The sequence below is a fragment of the Tamandua tetradactyla genome, chromosome 11 (assembly GCF_023851605.1).
Source record: "Tamandua tetradactyla isolate mTamTet1 chromosome 11, mTamTet1.pri, whole genome shotgun sequence".
NCBI classification, from domain to species: Eukaryota; Metazoa; Chordata; class Mammalia; order Pilosa; family Myrmecophagidae; genus Tamandua; species Tamandua tetradactyla.
In genome coordinates, this window is record NC_135337.1 from 94,185,458 (window position 1) to 94,209,988 (window position 24,531).

A 24,531-nucleotide genomic window follows, 5' to 3' on the forward strand; every position below is an offset into this window, starting at 1 on the left:
CAGCTGGGAAATTGGGCTCGTCCCCAGCTGGGTCTGGGCAGAGGAGGTCCGCTCCCAGACCCGGCCACTGGCCAACGCCAGCCAGCCAGCCAGCCAGCCAGCCAGCCAGCCAGCCAGCCAGCCTGCCTGCCCACTCTGCAGAAAAACGCACGTTGGCCGCCTGCCCTGGTATGTTTCCAGAAGAGAAATTTAATCTAATTTACATACTTCTAGGTACATCAATAACCAAAATGTGGCCACTGAAAAAAGTTAAAAGGTCAATCACCTCCCGCTTTTTTTTTGTTTGTTTGTTTTTAACCTGGCCCAGGATTGCAAAATAAAAAGATCAATGTTCCTTATTCTCTACACAAAACGAGTTTTTTAAAAAGTGAGAGATCTAGGGAGCTATACATAGAAAGCAACAGTGAAAAGGGAGGGGAGGCAAGGGTTAAGGGGTAAGGGAGGAGGGCCCCCCCTCAGGGGCCCAGAGCCCCTGAGGCTGTGGAGGGGCCGTGACCTGGCAGGGGACAGCTGTCAGCTCTGAGCGCTTCCTGATGGGGAAGGCCCCTCTGGGGGGGAGGGGGGCGGCCAACAAGGATTTCCGTGGCATCGTGGGCTCAGCGGGGGGCTGCTCCCGGGACCCAGGGGACCCAACAGAGGGAGCATTGCTTCCCCTGAGCAAGCACCGTGGCATGACGTGGTCGCGTGACTCGGGAACTGGGGGGCTGGGGCAGACCCCGGGTCTCACGAGGTGCGTGCATGTGTGTGTTCGCGTGCGTGCGTGTGAGAGGACACTCATGGGGGCAAGAGGAAACCAGAACAGGGGTCTTTGGGGTCTCTGCAAACGGCCACGGAGGGCAGATACAGCCTGGCCTGGCTGCTAGGCAGGGGGAGTGCTGTCCCCCACTGGGACCGGATCTGCTGGACTCCAAGACCCAGCCGCTGCCCCTGGAGGGCACAGCTAAAGGAAGACGCCCTGCGGTCCCGAGCCCTCTGGCTGGGGGAGGGCAGCTGGTTGGCTCCCAGTGCCCTGGCTGTAGTGTGCCCGGCCCCCAAGGGGCGCCGGTTTGAGGTTTTGGCTTGCTCCTTTGGAAACGGAAAAGAGAAAAGAGGGAGAAGGACACGAGGAGGGAGAGGAGACAGAGGTGGCACAGGAAGGGGTCTGGAATGCGTCTGTGTTAGGGCGCCTCTGCCGCCGCTGTCTGTGCCTGCGGGGCCTGGGGCTCCTCGGGCGGGGGGTCCGCTTTGGAGAAATTCATGTCCAGGATGTGTCGCTGTAAGTGCCGCACCCACTCCTCCTGGATGGAGAGGGGGCCCTGGAATTCTACCTCGCAGAACCTGTGCGAGGGAACAGAGAGGGGCGGCCGCTGCCATGAGGAGAGGGGGACGCATAGCCTGACAGGCGTCCCTGTGCCTCAGTTAGCCTGCTGCCACTCAGTGTGGACAGAGCAAGGAGGGGTCGACCATGGGGTCATGGGCCCCTGGAGACCCTTGTCTCTGCTTTGGGTCTGGGCTGGGTTGGGCATCCCAGGTGGTGTAGGGCAGAGAGAGTAGACCCCACAGAGCAGGCTCCCGGACAGTAAAGGGGTGGGAGTGGGGAAGACGGGCGGGGCACTAACTCATGCACCCACGCTACCGCACCACACTCTCACACCCTGTGCGCTCGGCATACCTCTACCTTGCCTTCACGGCTCCGAGTGAGGCCTTGGCACAGCCCTAGCTCTGAGGTTCCAGAGACCTGGGTTCAAATTCCCCACCCTGACTTGGGCAGAGCCCCCCTTCCCTCGTATGTGATGTACAGACTGTCACGTGGGCTCTCGTGAGAATGAACCAGGAGACTTACATGTTTCTTTATCAGAAAACAACCTGTTATGGGTTTACCGTGTGCCAGACCCAGCTCAGGGCACTTAGTAAATGTTAAACCCCTTTAGTCTTCATGACAGACTAGTTTGGTGGGCCTGTTACTAGCCCTGTTTGACAGATGGGGAAACTGAGACATGGAGCTGGTAGGTCCTTGCCCACTAAAGCTGTCGTGCCAGAGTCAGAGAATTTGAACCGGAGCCTTGCTGCTCCAGAGCTGGGGTCTTGGCCCGATGCTCCAAGGAATCACTGTCTGTGAGGAGCCTGCGTCCCAGACCGGCCACATCCTACAGCTCAGGACCTCTCTAACCTCCTGACTGTCCCCTTCAGTGGCTCTGGGGCAGCCCCATGGGGTCCCCCGCTCCCCTGCTCCCCCTGCGAGGCCCGCATACCTGCATTTGAGAGTGTATATGTTGCCGACAAACTTGACGAGTGATGTCTGGGGGGGCCGAGGCACCAGGGAGGGGACCGGCCGGACACGGGGTGGGGGCTGCCGTACCTCCCCCAGCTTCTGCTGCAGGTCATTGGCCTCCTCACCCCCCCGGGCTGCAGGGATATCGGGGGGGCGGGCTTGTCGGCGCTCAAATTCTAGGGAGGGGAGAGATTGGGGCATGAGCCAGAGGCGGGCCACTGGGGAGGCCCCACCTTCGAGGAGACAGGAGAAACAGGACAGCTGGTGGAGGGAGCACACCTGGACCTCAGGGCAACCTGGGAGATGGACAGGGGAGTGGAGGGGCGAGCAGCTGGGCAGATGAGCATGCAAGAGAATCAGTGTGCCACGAGCGACAGCTGAGTGGATACAGGCGTGACCACCAAGGGAGGGAGGGTCGCAGTGGGTGCTCCCTCCATGCTCCCCATCACTCACTGTTGATGTTCTGCCGCTGGTGCTCCTCGGCCTTCACTGTGCCCGGTGGGCTGGCTGCCAGCGGCCGCTCCCCACCATCGGCCGCCCGGCCAGCCTCCGGCCCTGGCTCGCCCCCTGCACTGCGGCCCACCACAGCCAGGGACCCGGGCGCCAGCCCCAGGGACGGCCGCTTGTCGCCGTCACGGCCGTGGCCTGCGCTGCGGAACTTCTTGGTGAAGGGGCGCCCACCCTGGATGTAGCTACGGTAGGCGCCCACCTTCTGGGGCCGGTGTTTGATCCATTCGCTCAGCGTCTCGATGGGCGAGCCATTGACGCACCACTCGGTCACGCCGAACTGACGCAGGTGTGCCCGCGCGTGGCTGGCCAGGGCCTTGCGGTTCTCGAAGTAGAGGCCGCATAGCTCGCAACAGGCCTCGGTGGCTGCAGGGGGAGTGGGTGGTGCTGAGCCATGAGTTGCCAGGAAACCCTGCCCCGGGCCTGACTGGGTCAGGGGAGCTGACCCCCCTCCCACTGTGGCCTCTCCCGGCCCTGCTTGGGGTCAGGTCCACGTGGTGCCACCCAGTTCAGTGGGCCCAGTGGCTGCCCTCCCGGGACCCTGCCACCCGCTGCTTACAGGAGTGGGAGGTCTTCTCGTGGAGGGTCTTTGCCTTGAAAGGCAGTTCTGTCTGGATGTAGTTCTTGGCCTTGACCTCTGCCGGGAGGAGGCGGTCCTCGTGCAGGGGCCTCTTGGCTGCTGCTGAGCCCAGGTAGCCCGTGGCCGAAGGCTTGGCCCCAGTGATAGGCGTCAGGCTGGGCTCCCGGGGAACCTGGATGGGCCCGGCTGCTGGTTTGCCCGGCCGACCAGCCAGAGGTGTCAGCAGCAAGGGGGCTTGCACAGACCCAGGGGCCATGGTGGGGGACCCGTCCTCGGCCAAGGCAGGGGCCAGGTCTCCAGCTGGGGGCTCCTTCTTGATGAGGCACGGCTTGGTCTTCTTTTTGAGGATCTCCCGCAGCGTGTCAATGGGTGAGCCGTTGACGGACCACTCGGTCACGCCCATCTGCCGCAGGTGGGAGCGCGCGTGGCTCGACAGGCCCTTGCGGTTCTCGAAGAACTCGCCACAGAACTCGCAGCGGATGTCCCGCGCCGGCTCGGCCCGGGACGCTGCAGAGGGTCCGGGGTAGGGAAGGAGAAGGAGGAGGCAGTTGCGGGCAGGAAGCCTTCAAGCCTGGGGCTCGCGAGAGTGCCGGCTGCCTGGCTGCCCCCGGGCCTGCCCCCCACTGACCCGAGCGGCCGGCTTCCTTGTCAGTGCTTCCAGAGGCCAAGGTTCGTGGAGGGCCCTTCCACTTGTCCTCATCCCCTCAAGTTCTAGCTGCCACCCTGGGACCCCATGAAGTGTGGCAGAGCGAGTGCTGGCCTGGCTCCAGGGACCTTGCTGCCAACACCTGTGGGAAGCCACCTTCCCTGGTGTTAGCCCATTTCCACCTCTGTCAAGTGGTGATGAAAACCCCTACCTCCCACTGTCCTGGGAGGGTCTAAAGCGAGTGGACCCCACTGGGCACAGATCACATGTATCGTGTCACCTCCAAGGTAGTGGCCTGGAGCTTTCTCACCTGCTCAGCACAGTCAGAATTCAGTAAATCAGAGGGAAATGAGTGAAAACCAATTATAAGCACAGCCTGCATGGTTGGGGCCATGCCAAATACTTTATCCCACTTACGCCTCAAGAAAACCAGGAAGGGCTGTGACTAGGTTGATCTGTGTCTCCCAAACAAGGTAACGTGCCCAAGGTCACACACTGCTAGATGGTAAAGGGCGCGGGAAAAGACTCGTGACTGACTCCAAACTTCAAGCACTCAATTACCAGGAATAGCTTAGAAAACCCATTTCAGACATCCATGTCCACTCCCTCTAGGCCCTGCCCAGGGTAGACATCACTAATTGATCCCTGCAGCCCCTCTCCCTGGTGGGCACACTCTACCAACTGAGTGAAGATGGCACAAGGGCAAAGACATTTTGGCCATCCCTTCATGATTGACTCTGCCTCCCCCGAATGGATAAAGGAAGACGGAGAGGCAGCCCCAGAAGACAGAGAAGCAGCAACACCTAGCCAGGCCCCTGTGCTCTGGATCTGTGTGGCCCCCATTCAATTCCAGCTTTGGGAGGCAGAGAGGAGTCTCCTTCAACTGCTCTCCCTGCCCTGCCAGGGTCACACTTACACAGGTTCAGGGGTGTCATGTCTTCCCGTGGAGCTGTCCAGGGACCCTCAGATGGATGTGGCTCCCCGTGCAGGGCCCCGGGGAGCATCTCCCTCTTGATCTCCACCCGCATATGTTCAGGCTTCAGCTTCCTGGGCAGGGTGGATGCGGCCAGGCCTGGGAACATTTTCCGAGCCGTGGGGGGAGGAGAGGTGGTAGGTGAGTGGCCCAGGGGGCTGCCTGGTGGCGGTGGCAACTTCTTGGCCAGGGGTGAGATGTGAAGGTCAGCAGGGCTACGGGCTTCCAGAGAGCTGCTGGGCCCTCCGCTGCCCACCATCTTGGCCAGGGCTTTCGGGCTGGGCCCGGGCAGGTTCGGGGGTCCGCCAGGCCGGGACTGGGTCCGTCTCTTCAGGATCTCCCGCAGCGTGTCGATGGGCGAGCCGTTGACGTACCACTCAGTCACGCCCATCTGCCGCAGGTGGGAGCGCGCGTGGCTCGACAGGCCCTTGCGGTTCTCAAAGAACTCCCCGCAGAACTCACAGCGGATGTCACGCGCCGGCTCGGAGCCCGAGGCTGCAGCAAGAGGAGAAAGGGGCCATTAGTATCGTGAACAGGGGGTCTGGGGACGGCAGGAGTCCTGGCCAGCCGGGCATGGGCAGCAGCATGCCCGGACTGGGATAGGGTGGCAGTGGAGGGCAGGTGCAAGGCAGGGAGCCAAGGAGTGGGGTGGGGGCCAGACACCCAGCGGGAGAGAGGGGAGGCCCCCAAGAGCACATGGGTCCTCGGACCAGGCAAGGAGGGTGGAATCAAGACTCCACAGCCTTGCAGATGCCAGCGAGGACAGGGCAAGAGGCCAGGAAGCAGCCGTCTAGGCCCCACGTGTCATCCGCACCAAAAGACAGGGCCCTCCCTTGGCCTTCGGTCTCAGGGAGGGTCCCAGTAGTGGAGGCCAAAGGCCAAGAGGGTGGGCCTAGCAGTCGACTGCCAACAAGACCTTGGGGCAGAACCAGTCCACTGCCAAGGGCCCCTATCTACTCCCTGCCCCAGCAGGGAGGGGGCCGCGACCCCCCCGGGAGGGGCTCCAGGGCCCGCAGGGAGGAGGGGGCGGCTGAAGCGAGAACCTACAGAGGTTGAGAGGAGATGGCTCCGCATCAGAGGCCCAGAAAATGCCGGCGGCCGAGAGGTCCTGCTTCCCCCAGGGGCTGGCCGTACCCGCGGCCTTCAGCTTGGCCTTCTTGGCCGGCGGTGGGGGGGGGAGCAAAGAGAGGGCCACGCAGGTGGGAGGAGGCCGCACCGGCTGGGCCAGGGCGCCGCGCCCAGGTGGGAGGCGGACGTCCCTCCTGATGAGCCCGTGGAGCACGTCTATGGGGGATCCCTTGGCATCCGGGTCGCTGACGCCCAGGTGGCGCAGGTGGGCGCGGGCGTGGCTGGACAGGCCCTTGCGGGTCTCAAACCAGGCACCGCACAGCTGGCAGTCCAGCTCTCTGCCCCCGTCACTATCTAAAGCTGCGGAGACAAAACACAGGGGGCGTTCACGGCCGCTACCTCGGCCGGCCCTGGGGGACAGAGGCAGGTGGGAGGGCCCATGAGACCTTCGGCCACGCAGGCAGTTTGGGGTCCAGGGCTAGTGCCGCCACTTGATCTTTAAGAGGCTTTGGGAAGCGGGAGGCCCTGTTCCCTGCACGACCATCTGGCACCAAGATGAGCACGGGGAGCTTACGGATATGGAGTAGAGACACCACAATCAAATTCTAGGGGCAACACTCGAGGCTCCCAGGCCCTTCTACCCTGGGACCCCAGCTATGGGAGCTGTGCAGGGCAGATGGCAGGGGCAAAGCCGGCACTCTGCCTGGCTATCAAGTACCACACAGTCAAGGGCACTCCTGCTCAGGGCCCTGCCCCTGGAAACACAACAGACTAATGGAAGTAGCTTCAATGGAGCACAAGGCACCAACTCGGAAGCCCCACTGGCATCACCAGATGCTAACGCCCAAAGCAGGTGGGAAGGCCCAGCGTCCTCACGGACGCCTCATTAACCCCGCTGCGCCTCAGGGTTTTGGCCAGGACCTTGCTTGCTGCACCCATAGGCAGCCGGGAGGTCAGCTCCACCCTGTAGCACAAGGTGGCCAAGGAGATGGCAACAAGGCCTCTTGTCGGCTGGACCACCTGGTCACACCCTCACTATCCCCACCTCAGCCCCAGGGAAGTCTGAGAGCTGCCCTGAGGTGGCAAGGACGACCCTGGCAGGCTCAGCAGACACAGCCAGGCGTCCAAGTGAAGGACAGTGAGGGACAGTGGGAAACAGATGACGATATGGGGGGCAGCCCAGTGGGAGACTCTGCCACCTGAACACTCTGACCTGGCAGACCCAGGTCACGGAGCCGTTACCCCTGCTGCCCCCACCCTGGGCCCTACCACCGGATTTGAGGCCCCTGCCCTTCCCAGAGCCGGGACCTCCCTCAGCTCCTGGACCCACACTCACTGAGGTTCAGGGGCCCCTCATCCTCAGACTGGGGCCACTGTGCCTTTGGGGAAGCCGGCCGGGGGCTCAATGACAGCTGGGGGCTCTTGTCCTCAGGATTTTTGGGGGTAGGAGAACCCGCAAGGGTTAGTGGTGCCTTCTTGAGGAGCGGGGAGCTGGGTGGATGGGCCAGGCCTTTGGCCGAGAAGCCAGGAGGTGATTTGATGGCCTTGTTGACAGAGGGGGTGTCCAGGGGCTTGGCCAGAGTGAGCAGGCCGGGCCTGGAGGCCCCGGCGACCACCTCCTTTGGTGAGTTGGACTTCTTGGCCAGGCCCGGGGGCAGCCCCAGGGGCGCGTCGGGCAGGCCCTTCTGCTTGACGAGCTCATAGAGGAGGTCGATGGGGGCGCCGCTGCTCTCCGACTCGGCCACCCCCAGCTGCCGCAGGTGGGAGCGCGCGTGGCTTGACAGGCCCTTGCGCGTCTCGAAGCAGGCACCACAGACCTCGCAGGTGGTCAGGCTCTGGGCTGGAGGGCAAGATGAGCAGGCTGTGAGGCCACAAGGCCCCCATCACCCACCTCTCTGCTCCCTTCCCCCACCCCACGGCCCAGACTCCTTCCATGTACAAGTTCTGCTTCAATCAAGCCCGTCCCCACCCAGATCCTGACAATGACCCTAAAAAGGCGGGAACTGGCCTGTCCCATTTACAAACTGGGAAACTGAGTCTCAGAGAGAGAAAGATTTATGCCCACAGACACACAGCGAGAAGCAGGACCCTTCCACATCCAGACCACGGAGCTCCTTTCAGGACACACAGTTTTCACACAAACTTGGATCTGCCAGCTGCACTTCTCACTGAGCTACATCCTAGCCACCCTCTGTGGTTCACTTCTGGCCCCAGAGCTGGGGAGGAGGCCCCAGCCATGGCCCACGGTACCTGCATCTCTTCCATGTGCTCCTAGGCATCCTGGCCCCCAGTTTTAATGACCCCAAGGACAAAGACCAGGTCTGTGTTGCTCATCTCCTACCCCGGGGCCTGGCATGGTACTGATCGCTACTCAGTTAACAGCTGAAGGACCAACAGAGGCAAAGATCCGCGAAGAGGGGCAGAAGCGACGGCAAAACTGGGTGTGAGTGTGAGCTCTGGGCCACCATGCCCCACTGCATCTGCAGGTGTCCCTCCCTGGTCCCACGGGTGAGCAGCTTAGAGCCATGCATATCCCCAGCTGCAAAAGTGCAGGAAAGCAGCCAGCCAGGTGTCTCCTCAGTGCCTCAGGGAGCTCCCCTGGGAATACGGCTGGCATGGCCCCCACCCTGCCCTGCCCTTTGGGGCCACTCACCCTTGAGGTCCGGCAGCTCCTGCTTGCTGCCATGAGGAACCTCTGCAGCCACTTTGCTGCTCAGCCGACAGGCCACCTGCTCCAGGGGCCCAGGGACAGGCAGGTTCTTCTTGAGGAGTGGGGGGGAGCCCAGGTCCACAGCCACCATTATGTTCTCTTCAGGACCCAGGCCTGTGGAGTCGGGGAGACAGGCTCAGCCCCAGGAAGGCTCATACTGTCCACCCCCACGGCCAGCCTGGATTCCAAAAGGACTGGGGTGGAAGCAGGGTGCTTTTCTCAACCATGGTGCCTACTCTCATTCTGGGATGCACCTTGTTCCCCAAGAAGCTGGGGCTCTACTCACATCCCCCAGCGCCTGGATAGGGCAGGAATGCCGGGGCTGCCCCCTGACATGAAAGCCCAGGAACAGCTTCCCCTCACCAGAACACGGACAGTCAGGAGACATGGTGCTAGTCTGAGCCAAGATTCCTTTTCTTGGGGACCTCCGGGAAAAAACATCTCCCGGAGCAGAACTTAGTGGGGGAGGCATCTATCAGCCTTGGGGGTGAGGGGACAGTCAGAAAAAGAAGGCAATAAGAAGACAAGGTCAGAGGCCAGAAAAGAGACAAATGGACAGGGAGGCTAGGACAGAGAGGTGGGCTCCAAGGAAATTTCCACTCCACAAGGTGGCTGGGGGTTGGGGGGCCATCTCTGCAGAGTGGGTGAGGAGTCTGGGGTGATCTTAAGGCCAGCTGAGCCGTAAGTGGGGTGTGGTGGGAACAGGGAGCCTGGACCGGCAGGGGTCTGACTGGGGACAGAAGTGCAGGAATCACAGAACTGTGTGTCTGTGGGAAGCTTCTGAGCATCTGTCAGGCCAGGAAGCTTCCTGGGTTGAGACATCTGGTGGAGGGAGAAGAGGCAAGGGCGGGTTTTCTCATCCTAACTTCTCAGAGAAAGGGGCCTGTGAGCCCTGTTGGGCCCCCCAGTGATAGTTCAGAGAACGGGGAGTGCTCTGAGCAAAAAGAGCCTGTGGTCAGAAAGGGCACAGAGAAGTCCAGGGGGGGGCGGCAGGGCAGGGGGCCAGGCCCGTCGGTTGGGCTCACTTTGAGCCCTATGGGAGCAGCAGAAGGCACGCCTGGAGGTGGGGGCGCGGGTGGGGGCACCGAGACGCGGAACTCCGCGGACTTCGTCACTTTGTCAAAGACTCCGGGGGAGGTGGGCGCGCCTGTCAGCCTGGGACGTGCCGGGCCGAGGAGGCCGGGAGTGAGTTTCCGCAGCCAGAGGAGCGCGGGACGGTGGCGGGGTACGCTCTCGGGGCTCCGAGGAGGGCCAGGGGCGTCTGTCAGCGGGGGCGCAGGTCCCACGGAGGGACGGCGGGGAGTGTTTCCGCGGCCGGGACCCCGCGAGCGGCGGCAAGAGGCCCAAGGCCCGCACGACCGGAGGGCCCGAGCAAGGGTTCCGGGGACTGGCGGCGGCGACGACGGCGGCGGCGGCGGGGACGGGAGGCGGGCGGGACGCGCAGTTTACCCTCCCCGGGCCCTCCCCGGCGCGACTCTTACCGGGCGTGGGCGAGGGCCCGGGCCCCGGCTCGGCCTTGGGCCCGTCCCGCGGCGGCGGCGGCGGCAGCGGCGGCGGCGGCGGGGGTGGGGGCGGCGGCGGCGGCGCGGGGTGCGCGGCAGGGCCCGGGCTTGGGGGCCCGGGCGGGGGCGCCCCGGAGGGCGCGCGCTCCCGGGCGCCCCCCGCGCGCGGCCCCGCCGCCGCCTTGCTCTCCGCTTTTGTCACTCGGCACTGGGCGGTGGAGGCGGCCATCTTGGCTCCGGCGCACGCGGGGCGGCCGCTCCAGGCGGGAGCAGCCGAGCGCCGAGCGCCGCCACCTCCGCCGAGCCCGCACCGCCCCGCCCCTCGGGACGCGCCCAGGGCGGCCGGCCGAGCGCCGAGCGCCGCGAGCGGGAAGTGCGGCCGCTGGGGCCCGCCTGCGCCCGGGCTCGCGGGTGCATCCCCGCCGCGCCCCGAGCGGCCTCCAGCCGCCGTCTCCGCCCGGGCCTCGCCGTCCCCTCCTGCATCCCTCAGGCTGGGATGGGAATCCTCCCGCCACGCGCATGTCCCACGAGCAGCATCCAGCTTCCAGGAGCCGCGACCCGCGGGGCTCCGGCTCCACGCCCTTTCCTGGAAGTCTCTCTCTCTGGGTCGGGGTTCCCGGAAGACACCCGACCCCTAGTCACGAAGCGTCCCCTCCATCACCATCCGGCCGGCCGGCCCCAAGCCGGCACGTTTCAAACATCCCCCGCCCCCTTCTCCCCAGCCTACACCATCCCGGCGGTTTCCAGCTGTCAAGGAACAGCTGGGTGGAGCCAGAACCTGACCTGTGCCCCGCCCCTAGCCGGGCCCACCTGGGAGAGAGGAACCTCCGGTGGCTTCTCGGGTTAGAGACAGCAGTGCAGGGCCGGTAAGCAGACCTGGTCTCTAATCTCCAACAGCCTCCCTCGAGCAAAGCTTCCAGGATTTTCTCAACCCACCCTTTCCACCCCCTCCTCCCCGGGCGTTCACAGAAAGGGCCGTCATACCCCTCCTTCCCAAGGAAAAGCCCAGGGCAGAGCCAAACCAGCTTCCTCCCATCCCCAGTGGCCTGGCAGACTCCGGCAGCACTAACTGAGGTCTTCCCGTGGAAACGGCTTAGCCAGAGCTGAATGGCGCTGCCAGGCACGTCTCCCATTCTCCAGCTGCCTGGCCCAGGTGGCCGGTCAGGGATGAGAGCTTGGCATCAGGCCTCTGCTGGGGCGTCAGAGAGAGGAGGAACAGGGCTGGAACCTACCAGCGGCCTCCTGTGGCCCTGAGCCTTCTCTGCAAACCCAGTCAGGTATGTGAGCTGAATACCCGCAAGGCAGGGACAAAAAGCCCAAGAGTGCGTCCCCACGCTGCCTCTCCCAGACGTAGCCCCGCTTTTGTCACAGCCACTACCCTCTGTACTCTAGTCTCCTCCTTGCCAAGCCTGCCCCCTCCTCTTTGTAAGTCCTCTTCGGGGTTAAGAGGCTTGCGGATGGGTCCAGCCAAGCACAAAGAATAGGTCCAGGCAGGACCCTGGAAGCCATAGGTGGGAGAAACATAGAGGGAAGCCCCAGCCACAAGCAGCCCCCTACAATCCCACCTGTTCTGGTACTTTCTCCACACCCCGAAGTCCATCTATTCCTCACAGCCGAGTTCTCTGCCTTTAGGTTCAGTAAAGACTCCTGCAAAATCAGACTTTGCAAGGCTGGGTCTTTCACGGTTTCCACCCTTCAACAGATTTCACTGCCAGATTTCCAGAGCCAGACTCCTCTGAGAAAACCCACAAACCTGGCGCGTCAAAGTCTGGCACCGAGTGGTCCTGGCAAAGCAGCTGATCCGCAGCTTGCTCACCTGTAGAATGGGAACCCAACACTCCTCACCCCCACAGAACTGTAAATGAGATTCTCTAGATTGAAATCTTAGTGAATAGCAAGCAAGCAATGAGAGGAGTTATCAGTGTTGCCAAGAGAAAGGAGGCATGGTCAAAAATCTAAATTCTAGATTCGAGCTCTGCACTGCCCCATAGGGTGGCTGCTAGCCTCGAACTAGCTGTATCTCACACGTTCGGCAGCCCCGTGTGGCTAGGGGCGGTGGTCTGGGAATGCGAGCGCTGAGCCCATTTCCATCATCCAGAAAGTTCTACCGGACAGCAAGGTTCTGGATAGAAGATTCCATTAAGAACAAACTTCTGGAGCCCTGTGGCCTGGATTCAAATTCTGGCACCACCACTTACAGCTGTGTGACCTTGGGCAAAGTAGTTAAGTTCTCTCTGCCTTTGTTTCCTCATCTGTAAAATGGGGATAATAGTAATGCCGCCTTCTAGGGCTGTTGTGAGGATGCAAATGGGTTCATGTCCTAAAGTGCTTTGAATAGTGTCAGGCTCCTAGTAAGAGGTCAGGAGTGTCAGGAAGGGGAGGGAGAAACTTGCTCTGGAAGGAACCTGGCCCAGCCGCTAAACAAAACAGAAATGAACCTTAGGTGGCAGGGCTGTTGGGAGGATGTGTAAAAGTGATTCACGTCCATCTGGAAAAGCAGAGTGGCTGCACCCCACTCCTCCCAGCCCCAGCCCTGGCCCCGGCCTCCCTCCACCCCCCGGCAGTCCCCCATACTTCTGCCCATCATTCCTTCCCCTTACCATCTCCGTAGGCTGGGCCAGGGTCCTCAGCCCAAGGGGGTGGGAAGGGCACTGTGAGAGGTAAGCGGGGCCGGCGGGAGGCTAGGAAGCTGCCAGGTGGCCCCCCCGGCTCGAAGCCCAGGGGGCTGGGGGGCCGCTCGGCTGCCGAGGTGGCCAGCAGCTCTTGCAGGATGTTGATGGGCGAGATGGTAAGCTCCCAGTTGGTGATGCCGAAGTCCCGCAGGTGGGCCCGGGCGTGGCTGGAGAGGCCGGCCCGCGTGTCAAAGCCCGCCCCGCAGAAGTCACAGCGCATCAGGCTGAAGGTGCCTGGGTCAAAGTTGGCCACTGCGGAGAAAGGATGTGGGCTGCCTGGAGGAGGCATCTCTCCAGCTCCCACCCCACTCCTGGGGCCCCTTGCCCTTCGCAAATCATGCAGCTGGGATCGCTCCTTGCCCAGGAGAGCCTTCCTAACCCCTCTGCCATTTATGTTCATGCCTGCAGCTCTTGACTTGTGGGTCACGCCTCCTCTGGGAAGCCCTCCCTGACCTCCAGACCTTGTCCCCCACCCTGAATCTTGCAGCATCAGGGACCTCTCCCTTCAAAATCCTTCCCTGGTTGTGAATTTGCAGTCACTTGGGTGACAGCTGAAATCCCTTCTCATGTCTAAGGCTCATATCTATTTTTGCTCATTGAGGTGACCCCAGCGCTGTAAGTGATAAAACAGATGTTAGATGAATGGATCTGATGACCTCCTCTGGGAGCCTTCCCGGAGCCCCCAAGGCTGAGTCAGGGACCTCCTTGTGGCTTCCCCAGCCCCCTGCCCTTGCCTGCCACCACTGTGGCCACTCCACTGTCACAACTGCCTGGCTTTACAGCCATCTGCCCCCAGGACCCCACCCGGTCAACACACACACACACACTCACACCACAGGCCAGCCTCAGAACTAGCCCAGATGAACCCCCAGAGCACAGGGATTGCTTTGTGTTCACAATTTGTCCCCAAGCTCCCAGAATGGAGGAGAGCCCAGCTCCATCCACATGCCCCCAGTGAAGGAATAAAGGACACTTCCCTGCCTGGGGCTGTCTGTCCCTTGTGCCCGCAAGCCTCTCTCCAGCTGCTGTGATGACCGCTGACATGGTGGCTCCTGTGTCTTTGGGGAGGGGAGGCCCCGACGGCACCCTGCCTGGTGGTCTGCTCACAGGTCCCCTCCCCGGCCGTGGAGGGAGGTGGTGGGTGCCAGAGCGAAGCCCCCCTACCTTTTTTCTTCTTCTTCTGGAAGGAGAACCTGCGCTCGATGGCCTTCACCTCCTCGGCGGAGATGAAGTGCCGCACGTTGTAGCTGACCCCCACGCGGTTGAGATGACCCCTGACGTGGTTAGCCAGGCCGATCCCATTGTGGAATCGGTCGGGGCAGTAGGGGCACTTCCGCTCCTCATGCTTCAGCGACGCCGGGTCCCCATCGAGCAGCGTGTCCAGGCCCAGGGCCCCGCCGAGGGGCGCATCCAGGAGCAGGAAGTCCAGGGGGTGGGCCCCCACCAGCCCCAGCTCCTCGGGCTGCAGCCTCGGGGGTGCCCGGGCGGCTGCCGCCACCACCTGTGGTTCCAGCTTCGCCACCAGCACGAGCGGCACCATCTGGCAGAGCTGCTGCCACTGCCCGGGGGCTGCCCTGGTGGCCCGCAGAGCTTCACGGAAGGTCCGCTTGAGCTCCAGGGCCGGCTCAGGGATGGGCGTGGTGGCAGCGGTGGCTGGGGACGCAAAGATCCCGCTCTCCAGGGAAAAGTCCATTTCGGAGGTCAGCACCAGATCCTCCGGCTCCCCACTCCAAGGGTGCCTCGGGTCCGCCAGAGGGGCCGAGAGCTCGAGACCCGCAGCGCTCTCCAGTTCCTGTGGGTGGATGGAGCTGGCGTTTCGACTGGGCAGCAAGGAATAGGGGGCGGACGCTAATGGTGAGGGGAAGGCTGGCTTCCCCAGGGGCCTCTGGGCCGTGCCGTAGGGAAGCGACTTTAGCAGTGGGAAATCCCGCATGCCCATGCCAAAGCCCAGGCTAGCATCGTATGCCACGGGGCCCTCCCGCCACACAGGGGCCACAAGTGGCTCAGCTTTGCCGAAGTAGTCCATGGCAGTGTCGGGGAAGCCGGAGTCTGCATTTTGGCTCGTGCCGGGCTGGCTCGCAGGGTCTTCCTCGAGGGCCTCGCCGTTCTCCCAGAGGGGCCGGGCGTGCAGAAACCTCATGTGTTCTCTGAGCTGACTCTCGCTGGGTGCAGGGAAACCACAGAAGACGCAGGCGCTGAGCCCTGGAGCAGAACCATAAGACTGGTAGGCGAGGGTGGCCTCGGGGCCTGGGCTGGCCATGGCTGTGGTGCCCCCGCCACCCCCGAAGGGCTCCTTGGCCACCTGGTCCCGTCGTGCGCGTGCGTGCCCCTTGGCGTGCTGCATGAAGCTCCTGGACGAATTGGTGCCGAAGACGCACTGGGGACACTGCAGCCGCGCCTCCCGGCCCTCATCGCCTGGTGCCGGCTTCAGCTTCTGGATTTCTTCGATGATCTTCTCCCGGGAAGCCTGGTGCAGTTGCCGGTGCTGCTCCAAGGCGCCGGGGTCGGCGAAGGCCCAGCCACACTCGCCGCAGGCCAGCGGGGCCGGGTCGGCGGGGGGCTCCTGGCTGGGGGCGCGGATGTGCTGGCTCATGTGCTCCAGGAGATGCTCCTTCTGCCTGAAGTAGATGCTGCACTCGATGCACGGGAACACGGCTGGCTCGTCGTTGCCCTCGACCCTGTCCAGGCCTCCTGCCGCCTCGGCCACCTCCTCCAGCAGTTCACACAGGTAGGGGCCAGGCCGGACGGGGGCCAGCAGCGGCTGCAGCCGCTCCACCGATGCCTCTGAGTTCACCGTCCACGTCTGTGTGGCCACTTCCGACGCCGACCTGGGCAGGCCCCACTCGGACGGCGGGTCCAGCACCTCAAGGTCTTCTGGGTCCTCCTGGGTGCCTACCACCGCCACTCCCATCAGCCTAGGGGTGTCTTCCATCGGCACCAGGACCCTCCTGAAGGAGGGGAGGGGCGGTGGCTGGGGCGGCAGGTCCAGGGGCAGCCCCGAGTCCTGGCAAGAGGTCTGCTCATCTGCATCTTGCAGCCAGCTGAACCTGGGATGGCCCTGGGAGCCCTTCTCAGAGAGCTTGGGTTCTCCCTGGCAGTGCAAGAACCTTCTGGAAGCCTCGAGCTCGGCGTGGGGGGGTTTCACAGTTGTCACAATGACCGAGTCCTCAAATATCCGCTCGGATGGGATGCTGGCCCCGGCCTCCTGGACCAGGGTGGGCTCCCAGGGACCCCCGCCATCGTGGGGGTCAGGAAAGTGGCCCAGGAGATGGGGCAGTGGGGAACCCGGCCGGAATTCCAGGCTGCCACCATCCCAGCAGCTGCAAGGAAGTGCCAATGGGGACAGGTTAGCAGGGGTGGGGGGTTGGTTTCCCTCCCTTGGGCAGGAGGGGGTCCTCCCAGGCAGTCTGAGGTAGGCTCCTGGGACCCCAGCCCAAGGGCAGCTTGGGGAGCTGGGGCTATGTGTCTGTGGGGAGTGGGAGGGGAGTGGTAGGTTATGGAGCCTTCTAGAACACTTTTATCAAAAGTCCCATTCAGCCCCCAGGATGTACCTCTCCACTTAGCCCAGCTCTGTTGCATCACTGGGGCAGGGGTCTGGGGAGAGGAGGTACAAAAAGCGCTCTGGGGGCTACGTGAGGCTGGGGCTGCTCCCAAGAACTTTCCCCGAGTCTGGGGGCCCAGTCAACTCTCATTTCTCCCCCAGGAGGGGTCTAAGGCTCTGACTTGGGCTCCAGGCTACTCTGTCTTGGTCAATCCCAACTCTCCAGGAAATCCGGGGTGTTAACAGTCAGGGGGGCACACCCTTTCCTTTCCTCATGTCTCCTGTCTGGGAGGTTAGAAGGGCACAATCAGGAGAAGGGGGGACGTCCCTACCCACCCGGCTGCTGGCCCCTGAGCTCTTCTGAGGAACAGGCATCCTCTCCGGGCCTCAGTTTTTCAATCCTAAAAATGGGGATGATTCCCAAGAACTGGGAACCTCTATGTCCTCATGCAATGTTTGTGTGGTTTATTCTCATTCCTGGCAAGTCCAAGAACACCTGACGCACAGCACCTGCTTCCTTAAATGCTCACGACCACATCACTAAGCAGCGGTCTCGTTCCCTTGCAGACAGGGCCATGGCTCCCCGCAGCGCAGGTGAGCGTGGCATAACAGTGCCCGGGCAGCACTTTCTGTGCCCCCTCTCCGGGCCATGAGCAATGTGGGTTCTTAGAGGATGGTGCCATCTGAGCCATCTCCTTTCCTTTTGGAGAACTCGTCTCTGCGGGGAGGGGAGGGGATCATACCCAGGGAGCAGGATGGGAACACGAGTTCCTTGGAGGGAGGCTCGCCTCTCTAAGCCCCAGTTCTGTGCCGAAGACCCAGGCCAGTGCTGGCATGCAGCAGCGCTCAACAGCGGATCCTTTCATTGATCCTAATACAATTGTTATTAAAAATTAGCACCTGCAGAGCCTTTTGATACATAGTAGCTGCCGGTGGCACTGCCCAAGGTTCCTGTTTTTAAAAACCGCTATTGCTGAGTGCTCAAGACAACTTCTTGAGATGCATCTTATAGATGCCATTGTACAGATAAGGAAACTGAGGTTCAGAGAGGCCCTATTGGCGGGGACAGGACTCCGGGGGTACAACCTCCAGGCGCTTAGCCTTCTGGGTGGGCCCTGCCCCTGGCAGAGATAATGAGAGTTGACTGTCTGTGCTTATTACCGCCCCTCACCGCCCCCATCACAGGCCCAGGGCTTGCCTGCCGGGGGCCACCTCCTCCTGCCTGGCCTCCTGATTCCCTCCTCTTCCCTTCTAGTACCCAGGGCTTCTCTCGGGCCTGGGCATGGCCCCCTGGCCTCCCGGCCCTCCCTGAGTTCAGGGCCAGCACTCACCAGCTGCTGATCCGATGGGTGGCGGAGGTGGTGCGGGGGAGGGCTTCGCTGAGGCCGGGATGGGACTGCCCGCCTGCAACAGAGAGGGAGACCCTGAGGGGCTGGGGTCCCCCTGCTGGGGTCCTCCGCACCCCAGCTCTGGGAGGGCCCGACTGGCTCCCAGCTTCTTTCCCCCAAGAGGCCTTTGGCCTCCACTTTCCTTTCTCTTTGGAAATAGAGACCCCTTAGCTCTCCAGGGGGGCCCCAGGGGCTCGCTGCCTTCCGACCCTCCTCTCTTTCCCCCAGTTCAGCAGCCAGGGTGGTTTTTCAAGTCACACCCTGTCCCAACCCGGGTGAAAACTCACCTGGCTCCTCATTATACCTACTCTAAAATGTAGACCCCAGTGGCCACCTATAAGGCTCTACAAGTTGGTGCCAGCTGCTCCAAGCTCATCTCCTTGTGTTCACCCCTCACTCACTCCGCCTGAGCCGCCATGCTCCTTCCTGCCACAGACCCTTTGCACTTGCTTATGTCCTGTCTCCTTGAATCGCTGGTCCAAAGGTTGCCTCAGCACAGAGCACCCCCATTCCAGCCCCCACAATTCTCTCTTGTTGCTTTAGCACTCTGTGAGATGGCTCACTCATCTGCATGGCTGATCGCCTCTCTCCCCTGATAGAATGGAAACCCCACCACGGCAGGGGCCGTGTCTCCTGGTTCACTGCAGCATCCAGCCGCCGGTACATGCGGGTACTTATCTAGCCCTTGCTAGGTGATGAAGAGGAGCCTGTGCAGCCTGAGCTACCTTCTGGACACCCTCGGGGCGTAAGCCCTAGAATCTAATCCCCTCCTAGGACAGGCAACCCCTCCCACTACCCGCCCTCCCCCCCCTCCCCCCCCCCCCCCCCCGCACACAGATAGAGCCAACTCTCCATTATCCGCCTGTGGCGCCCACGCCTGGAGTGACCGCAGGAATCCTGGCCTCTGCCCACCGCAGACAAGCGTGCCAATCGGGGACCGAGCCAACTGCCTGTGCCAAGGTTGACACACGCCTGCAGGGCTGGGGGTGGGGGGGCGGTAATGGGAAGGGGGTGGGGGGGGGCGGGGGGAGACTGGTGCCCTGTCCAGAGCCCGACAGATGCGACTGCTGGAACAGCCTCAATTTGAGGATGGTCCAGAAAGAGGACCAGGACTGCAGCTAGTTTTTTTTTGTTTGTTTGTTTTGTCTTGTTTTTTTAAATAACAATCTCCCACTATCCAATTTGCCTAGGAAATTGAGAGCCACCTGTCAGGAGCAAAGGAATAAAAAGGGGGTCAGCGGTCAGAAAGCTGAGGTCACTGTCTGTGGGACTCCCTGTCATGCCTGGGAAGAAAGGGCTGTGACCACTGAGTGGGCCCTGGAAAGTGAGGTTGGTGCCGGTTGGGGAGGCAGGGGACGAGGATTTGCATTGACCAGAGTAGCTTCTGGGCCTCAGGACTTCTGACATTTTGGGGGCTATGTCATTCTTTACTTTGGGGGCCATCCTGGTTACTGTGGATATTGAGTAGCCCCCCGAATCCCCCTCCAGATGCCAGTAGGAACCCCTGCCCCCAAGCTGCGACGACCGCCAAGTATCCCCTGGGGAACCAGACTGTTCCTGGCTCAGAACCTCAGGACTGGACTAGCTGGCATCTGGCCGGGCCAGGCCAGGGGTGGTGCTTGGGTGCAGGGTGCCAGTGTGGGGGTGCTGGACAGGAGGGGAGGGCTGGGAAGGCCTGGGTCAGGCAGGGGAACAAGACCCCGGGGATCCAGGGAGGGGACTTCTCCGTCGAGGGCAGCTAAAGAGCAGGTCTGAGGTCTCTGGGTAGCCTGTTTCTGAGATTCTGGGACCCCACGCGTCCCAGATTTGATGAATCTGCGATTGCAGGGTGGAGTGAAGAATTCCAGGGGGCCGGGTTGGCCTCTTTGTTTGAGCGGTTCCAGCGAGGCTCTATTTTTAGTGGTGGTGACTCTGGAGGAAGCAGGCTGTGCGGGGGGTGGGAGGGGGCCTGTGTCCTAGACACCCCGACGAAGCGAATGAGAGGTACAGGGCTCCCGCTGGCCTCTGCCGTTCGGGGGACCCCTAGAGGATGTGAGTACGAGGGAGGGAGGTCCGTGCACGGTTTGAATCATGAGCCAGCCATCTGTGAGTCCCCGCCAAGCGTCCAGACTTCCAAGCCAAATGGCGAGGTGGAGGTTCAGTGTGCCTTTGCTCTCCAGGCCTCAGTTTCCCCCTCTGTAAGCCAGGTATGGTCACCTCCCGACTTCACGTGGCCAGCAGTGATGGATGTTCACAGTTAATGCTCTGTCCAGGGAGGCAGAGGTGGAGGCCAGCTGGGCAGAGTCCCAGGTGGAAGCTGGAGGCTGCTCCAAGAGCCTCAGCTATGCTCACTCCCCAGCCTGGGTCACTCCCAGGGCCGCTGCTCCCAACACAGAGCCAGACACACAGCAGACCCTTCATGGGTCCTTGCGGACCCTCTCAACTCTCCTCCCTGCCCCCCAACCCCAAGGAACCTTCGCCACTCCTGGAAGGCTGACCAGGGAGGTGCCACGGGCAGTGGGGGGGAAATTGTATGGGGGCCGCAGGGGGCTCCAGCCGACAGCCCTCATAGAAGACAGAACAGGCGAAGAATGGACGCATCCGTGTCCAGGCAGAGACATTTGGAGGTGGCCACTCCAGGGGTGCCCTTGGGGACTCCAAGGGCCAAGTGGGGACAGGGGGAACCCAGGCTTTGGGTGGAACAGCAACCCCAGAGACGGCTCCTATTTATAGATATCACAAGACTCCTAGGCAGGAGAAGGGGGGCCAAGCAGGCCTGGAAGGCGGCGGGAGAGATGCAGCACCCATTCACAGGCGGCCACAACCCACTCCCAGCCAAGACCCCACCCGCCCCCGCCCCCATTTGCTCAGGGGAGAAACAACACCCTCCTCCATGCAGGCTGTTAAGAGTCAGCTTTCCCATCTCCTTGGACCCAGGGAAGTCCACCAGGTACAAAAGAGATGTCTACTCCATTGGAACCAGACCCAGAGGGGCCCCCAAGGCCTGTTCCCTTGGGCACCCACAAAGCCGGGGGGTGGGGGCTGCTGGGGACCGGGGAAGTCCCTGTCTTCCTCTGGGCCTCAATTGAGACCGTGACTCAGTGATTTAGAGCAGGGGCTTGTGAGGTCCCTTGCCCTCTGGGTCTCACCTTGTCACCCCCTACCTGACACTTTCAAAGGCCACCAGTTACCGCCAAGCCTTTGTGGGGGCTGTGCCTCCTGTCCATCTTCCTGCCCAGCTCACTGTCACTCATCCGACCTCCTGCCCTTTCTCTGAGACCCCCATATCCTCCCCGTGCTGAGTCAGGGGCCTCATGGGGGCCCACAGCCCATGTGGTGATCCCCCCCTCATCGTGGCCCCAGTGTCTGTCCCATTCCTATCTCCCCCACCAAACGGGGATGGAGTGGACTTGGTCACTGCCTGCCTGGCCCTGAGAAGATGTTTCTGGGGGCACCCGAGTGTCAGTGAGTGGCACTAAGGGTTCCTGGGCCTAGAATCAGCATGATGGTTAAGGACCAGGCTACATGGCGTGTAACCCTCAGGGTCTCGGAGATAACAATCACCCCATAAGAATTAAGAATGAGAGAGTCCTATGAAGGCCTTGGCATGTGGGAAACCTCCGACGGGGAAGGTTCCCAAGTGTCCTAGGGAAGGTAAAGTTGATGAAGGGACAGGTCGGCTTCTGGACACACAGTACATCAGCCTGCATTCCCCCAGCTAAATCTCCAGCCACACACCAGATGCCTTCCCACTCCTTGAACATGCCAGACTCCTCTGGACCACAGGGCCTTTGCACATGCCGTTCCCTCTCCAACTCTCACCCTCCAGTGCCCTTCCCGTCATTCATTCCAAACTCCACTCACATGCCACCCCCTCGGAGAAGCCTTCCTTGATCTCCCAGGCACAATCCCACACTCTGCTTTATTGCCTAGTACCACTCTCTTGTTTAGTTGCTCTATCTTCTTCTTCCTCACTAGAAATGTCAGCCCCTTGGAGATGGGGGCCTTTGTCTCTTGTTTTCACAGCTGTGTCCCCGCTGCCTTGAACAGAGCTTGGCACACAGTAGGTGCTCAGCATGTAATGAGTGTCTAATGAATCTTGAGACAGGGATGGTCAGTGTGAGAGCCTCTTTTGTTGGGTAAACTGAGGCACAAAGGAGTAGTTGGCATCCCTGACCTCCTAGCCTCTCCCCAGCCAGACACAGCCCAGAAGCTCCAAAGCATGGCTCATCCCAAGATAGAACAGCAAGAGGGAGCTAGGATAGACTTCTGGGGGCCAGGAGAATTTGGGGTGCTGAACGGAGTACCTGGATCCAGTTTGTGTGCTCAGGGGAGAGAGCCAGGTAGGCCTGGGTTCAGGTGCCACTCCCATGATCCACTTTGGGAACACCGGTCAGGGCACTGGGCACATCTGCTTTCACAACTGGGACATGGGAAGCCATGTAAAGTGCGCAGAGAAGGCTCTGGTCCTAGAATCGGAATCCCAACTCGGCCCCTGCTGGGCTGGATGACCTGGCCCTCTCTCAGTCTTGGGGATTGGGCTGGGTACTCTCTCGGGCCGGAGAGCCCACCTTCTTACCAGAAATGCCACCTCTGCTATCCAGAATGTCTCGGGAGCCTTCCTTGGTGATGGGCAAGTAGCGGGTGGATCGAAAGATGCCACCTTCCCCCTCGGCGGCCTCGGCCCCACCCTCGATGTCTTCCCTGGGAGCCGGGCCAGGCAGTCTCTCGGGGCCACGGGGACGATCCGGGGCAGCCAAGCCCCCTGCCAGCAGACCCTCCATGGATGCTTCTTACTTGCTTCTACTCAGCTGCCAGGCTGGCTCAGTGGGGCATTGTGGATCTAGTGGAAGAGAATGAGGAGCTTAGGAAAGGGACTCTGCCTCAGTTTCCCCTCCCTCAAAGCCCACTACAGGCCACTTAGTGCCTTGGTTACCTCCCAGCCCTAGTGTGCTAAATAAATGGTGCTGAGGTCCCACCAACTCACACTGTCCCAGCGATTGCCTCCACTCTAAACAGTTCCAAAGCTGCCTCAGTTTACCCTGTATTTACATATGCACACCCAGCCACCGCCTTTTCTTCCAGCAGTATCCCAATCACACCTCTTGGAAGCCTACGTTCATTTGCACACAGCTGCACTTTGTTCAATGTACACTCACTCCCATGCACCCATGCCAGGCCTCCGACGCCCCCCCCCCCCAATCCCAGCTGCTTCTACACTTGCTTTCTATACTCTCTGCCTCAGGTCCTCCCCGCATTGCCCCTTCACTTTTCTGGAACAATCCCGGCCACAGCTTCCCACCTCGATTAGCCCCGGACTTTTCCCACACTCCAACCCCTCCCCCCACCCCACTTTAGGGGCCTCCAGCATTAACCCCTTCACCCACACACACAGCCTGAGTGACCCCACCATTAACCCCTTTGCTTCCTCCCAATATCACCCTCCTGCATACACAGCCTGGGTTCTTGCAGTTCCCCCCCCCCAAAGATCGCTCTTAGTCCCAGGGGTGAGAGGAGCCGTGGGGTTCATTGGTCCAGAAATGAGGACCCTAGGGAGGCTGGGGGGAGGGGGCTGTGCTCTCCACCTATAAATACCTTCAAGGTAACGGCGGAAAGTGAAGGGCAGGAACGAGGCGCCCTCCCCAGGGAAAGAGTGGGGAGGCCGGGCCCAGGCAACCGGGGCGGGGCCGGGTCTCCGGGCCTGGCTGCAGGCGCTGCCCTCGGGGCCTGGGGGCTCCCCTGGGGCCGGTCCGTGGGTTGGCAGTCGTGGTGGGGGTCCAGGCCCGGAGGAAGCACCTGCGGGTGCCCACCGGCCGGGCACTGCCCGCGGAGAACCGGCGGGACCGCAACTTCGGGGCACTTTGGCAGCGCTGGGGAGGGGGCTCGCTGCCGGACGCCACCCGGGGGTCGCTGGGGTGGGGGCTCCACCGCGCCGGCGCACCCCTCGCGGGGCCAGGGTCCGGGGGAGGCGACCTCCGCCCTTGCACCTCGGGGCGGGAGACCCCGCGAGACGCGCCAAGGTAGGGGGACACCTGCCCCGAGACCCCCGCTCCTCCCCCCACCTGCGGGGCCCCGCCCCCGGCCAGGCCCCGCCCCTGTAGGCCCCGCCCCCGCCCCCCGCCCCGGGGGGTTCCGCCCGGCCCGGCCCGGCCCGGGCCTCCCCCTCCCCGCGCCGCGCCGGCTCCGCCCCGCCCGCGGGCGCCCCAGGCCGGGCCGGGCCTCACCGGGGAGGCGGCGGCGCCGACCGGGCGCCGGGGCTCGGGGCTCCGCTCCTCGGTGCGGCCGTCGCTGCCGCTACCGCCGCCGTCGCTCCCGGTGCCGGTGCCGCGGCCTCCGCAGCCGCCGCCGCCTCCACCGCTCGGGGGACATTGTCCCTTTAAATCGCTCCCCCCGCCGCCCCGCCCCCCGGCGCGCCGCCGTGACCTCAGCGCGACAGCCCCGCCGCGCCGCCATGATGGGGAGGTCCGGGGGCGCCCCCCTGCGCCGCCCCGGGGGGCGGGGGGGAAACAGCGGGCACGCCGCCATGTTGGGAGTGGCCTGGCCGGTCACCCTTAAAGGGCCTGCGCGGCCTGACAGTCCAGGGAGCGGCCCTGTCACTATGACAACAACCTGGTCCTCCTGACCCTGGTGACTCTCCATCACCCCACTGGTTCTTCCAATGCTAAGCCAGCTTGGAGACCAGGGGAGTGGGAGTGGGGTGGGTCAGAGAAGTTC

The 24,531-nt window shown here is 62.5% G+C and overlaps 1 protein-coding gene across 12 annotated transcripts; it reads right to left on the reverse strand.

Annotated features, from left to right (window-relative positions):
* Positions 1-169: 169 nt before the first annotated feature.
* Positions 170-24,122, reverse strand: WIZ (WIZ zinc finger). Of its 12 annotated transcripts, none has more exons than XM_077121913.1 (13): positions 24,042-24,122; positions 22,397-22,660; positions 17,782-17,854; positions 14,074-16,229; positions 12,838-13,161; positions 8,679-8,849; positions 7,362-7,865; positions 6,005-6,385; positions 4,901-5,452; positions 3,318-3,845; positions 2,705-3,124; positions 2,232-2,427; positions 170-1,317 (listed from the first exon to the last, which is right to left on the reverse strand). In XM_077121913.1, exons 2-13 carry the CDS (start codon positions 22,599-22,601, stop codon positions 1,158-1,160), a joined length of 5,670 nt encoding a protein of 1,889 aa, XP_076978028.1. In that variant the 5' UTR covers positions 22,602-22,660; positions 24,042-24,122; the 3' UTR covers positions 170-1,157. The 12 variants fall into 12 exon arrangements, with proteins under 12 accessions (XP_076978028.1, XP_076978029.1, XP_076978032.1 ...); XM_077121914.1 differs by lacking the exon at positions 24,042-24,122 and adding an exon at positions 23,413-23,515; XM_077121917.1 differs by lacking the exon at positions 6,005-6,385.
* Between the last annotated feature and the right edge of the window lie 409 nt (positions 24,123-24,531).

Excerpts from the sequence above, each read along its gene's own strand:
- WIZ (XM_077121913.1), bottom strand. The coding sequence starts at position 22,601 with ATGGAGGGTCTGCTGGCAGGGGGCTTGGCTGCCCCGGATCGTCCCCGT. Across the intron at positions 16,230-17,781 it reads ACCCATCGGATCAGCAGCTG|CTGCTGGGATGGTGGCAGCC; the intron begins GTGAGTGCTGGC and ends ACTTCCTTGCAG. Across the intron at positions 5,453-6,004 it reads GCCATCTCCTCTCAACCTCT|CCTCGGGCTCCGAGCCGGCG; the intron begins GTAGGTTCTCGC and ends CTCTTGCTGCAG.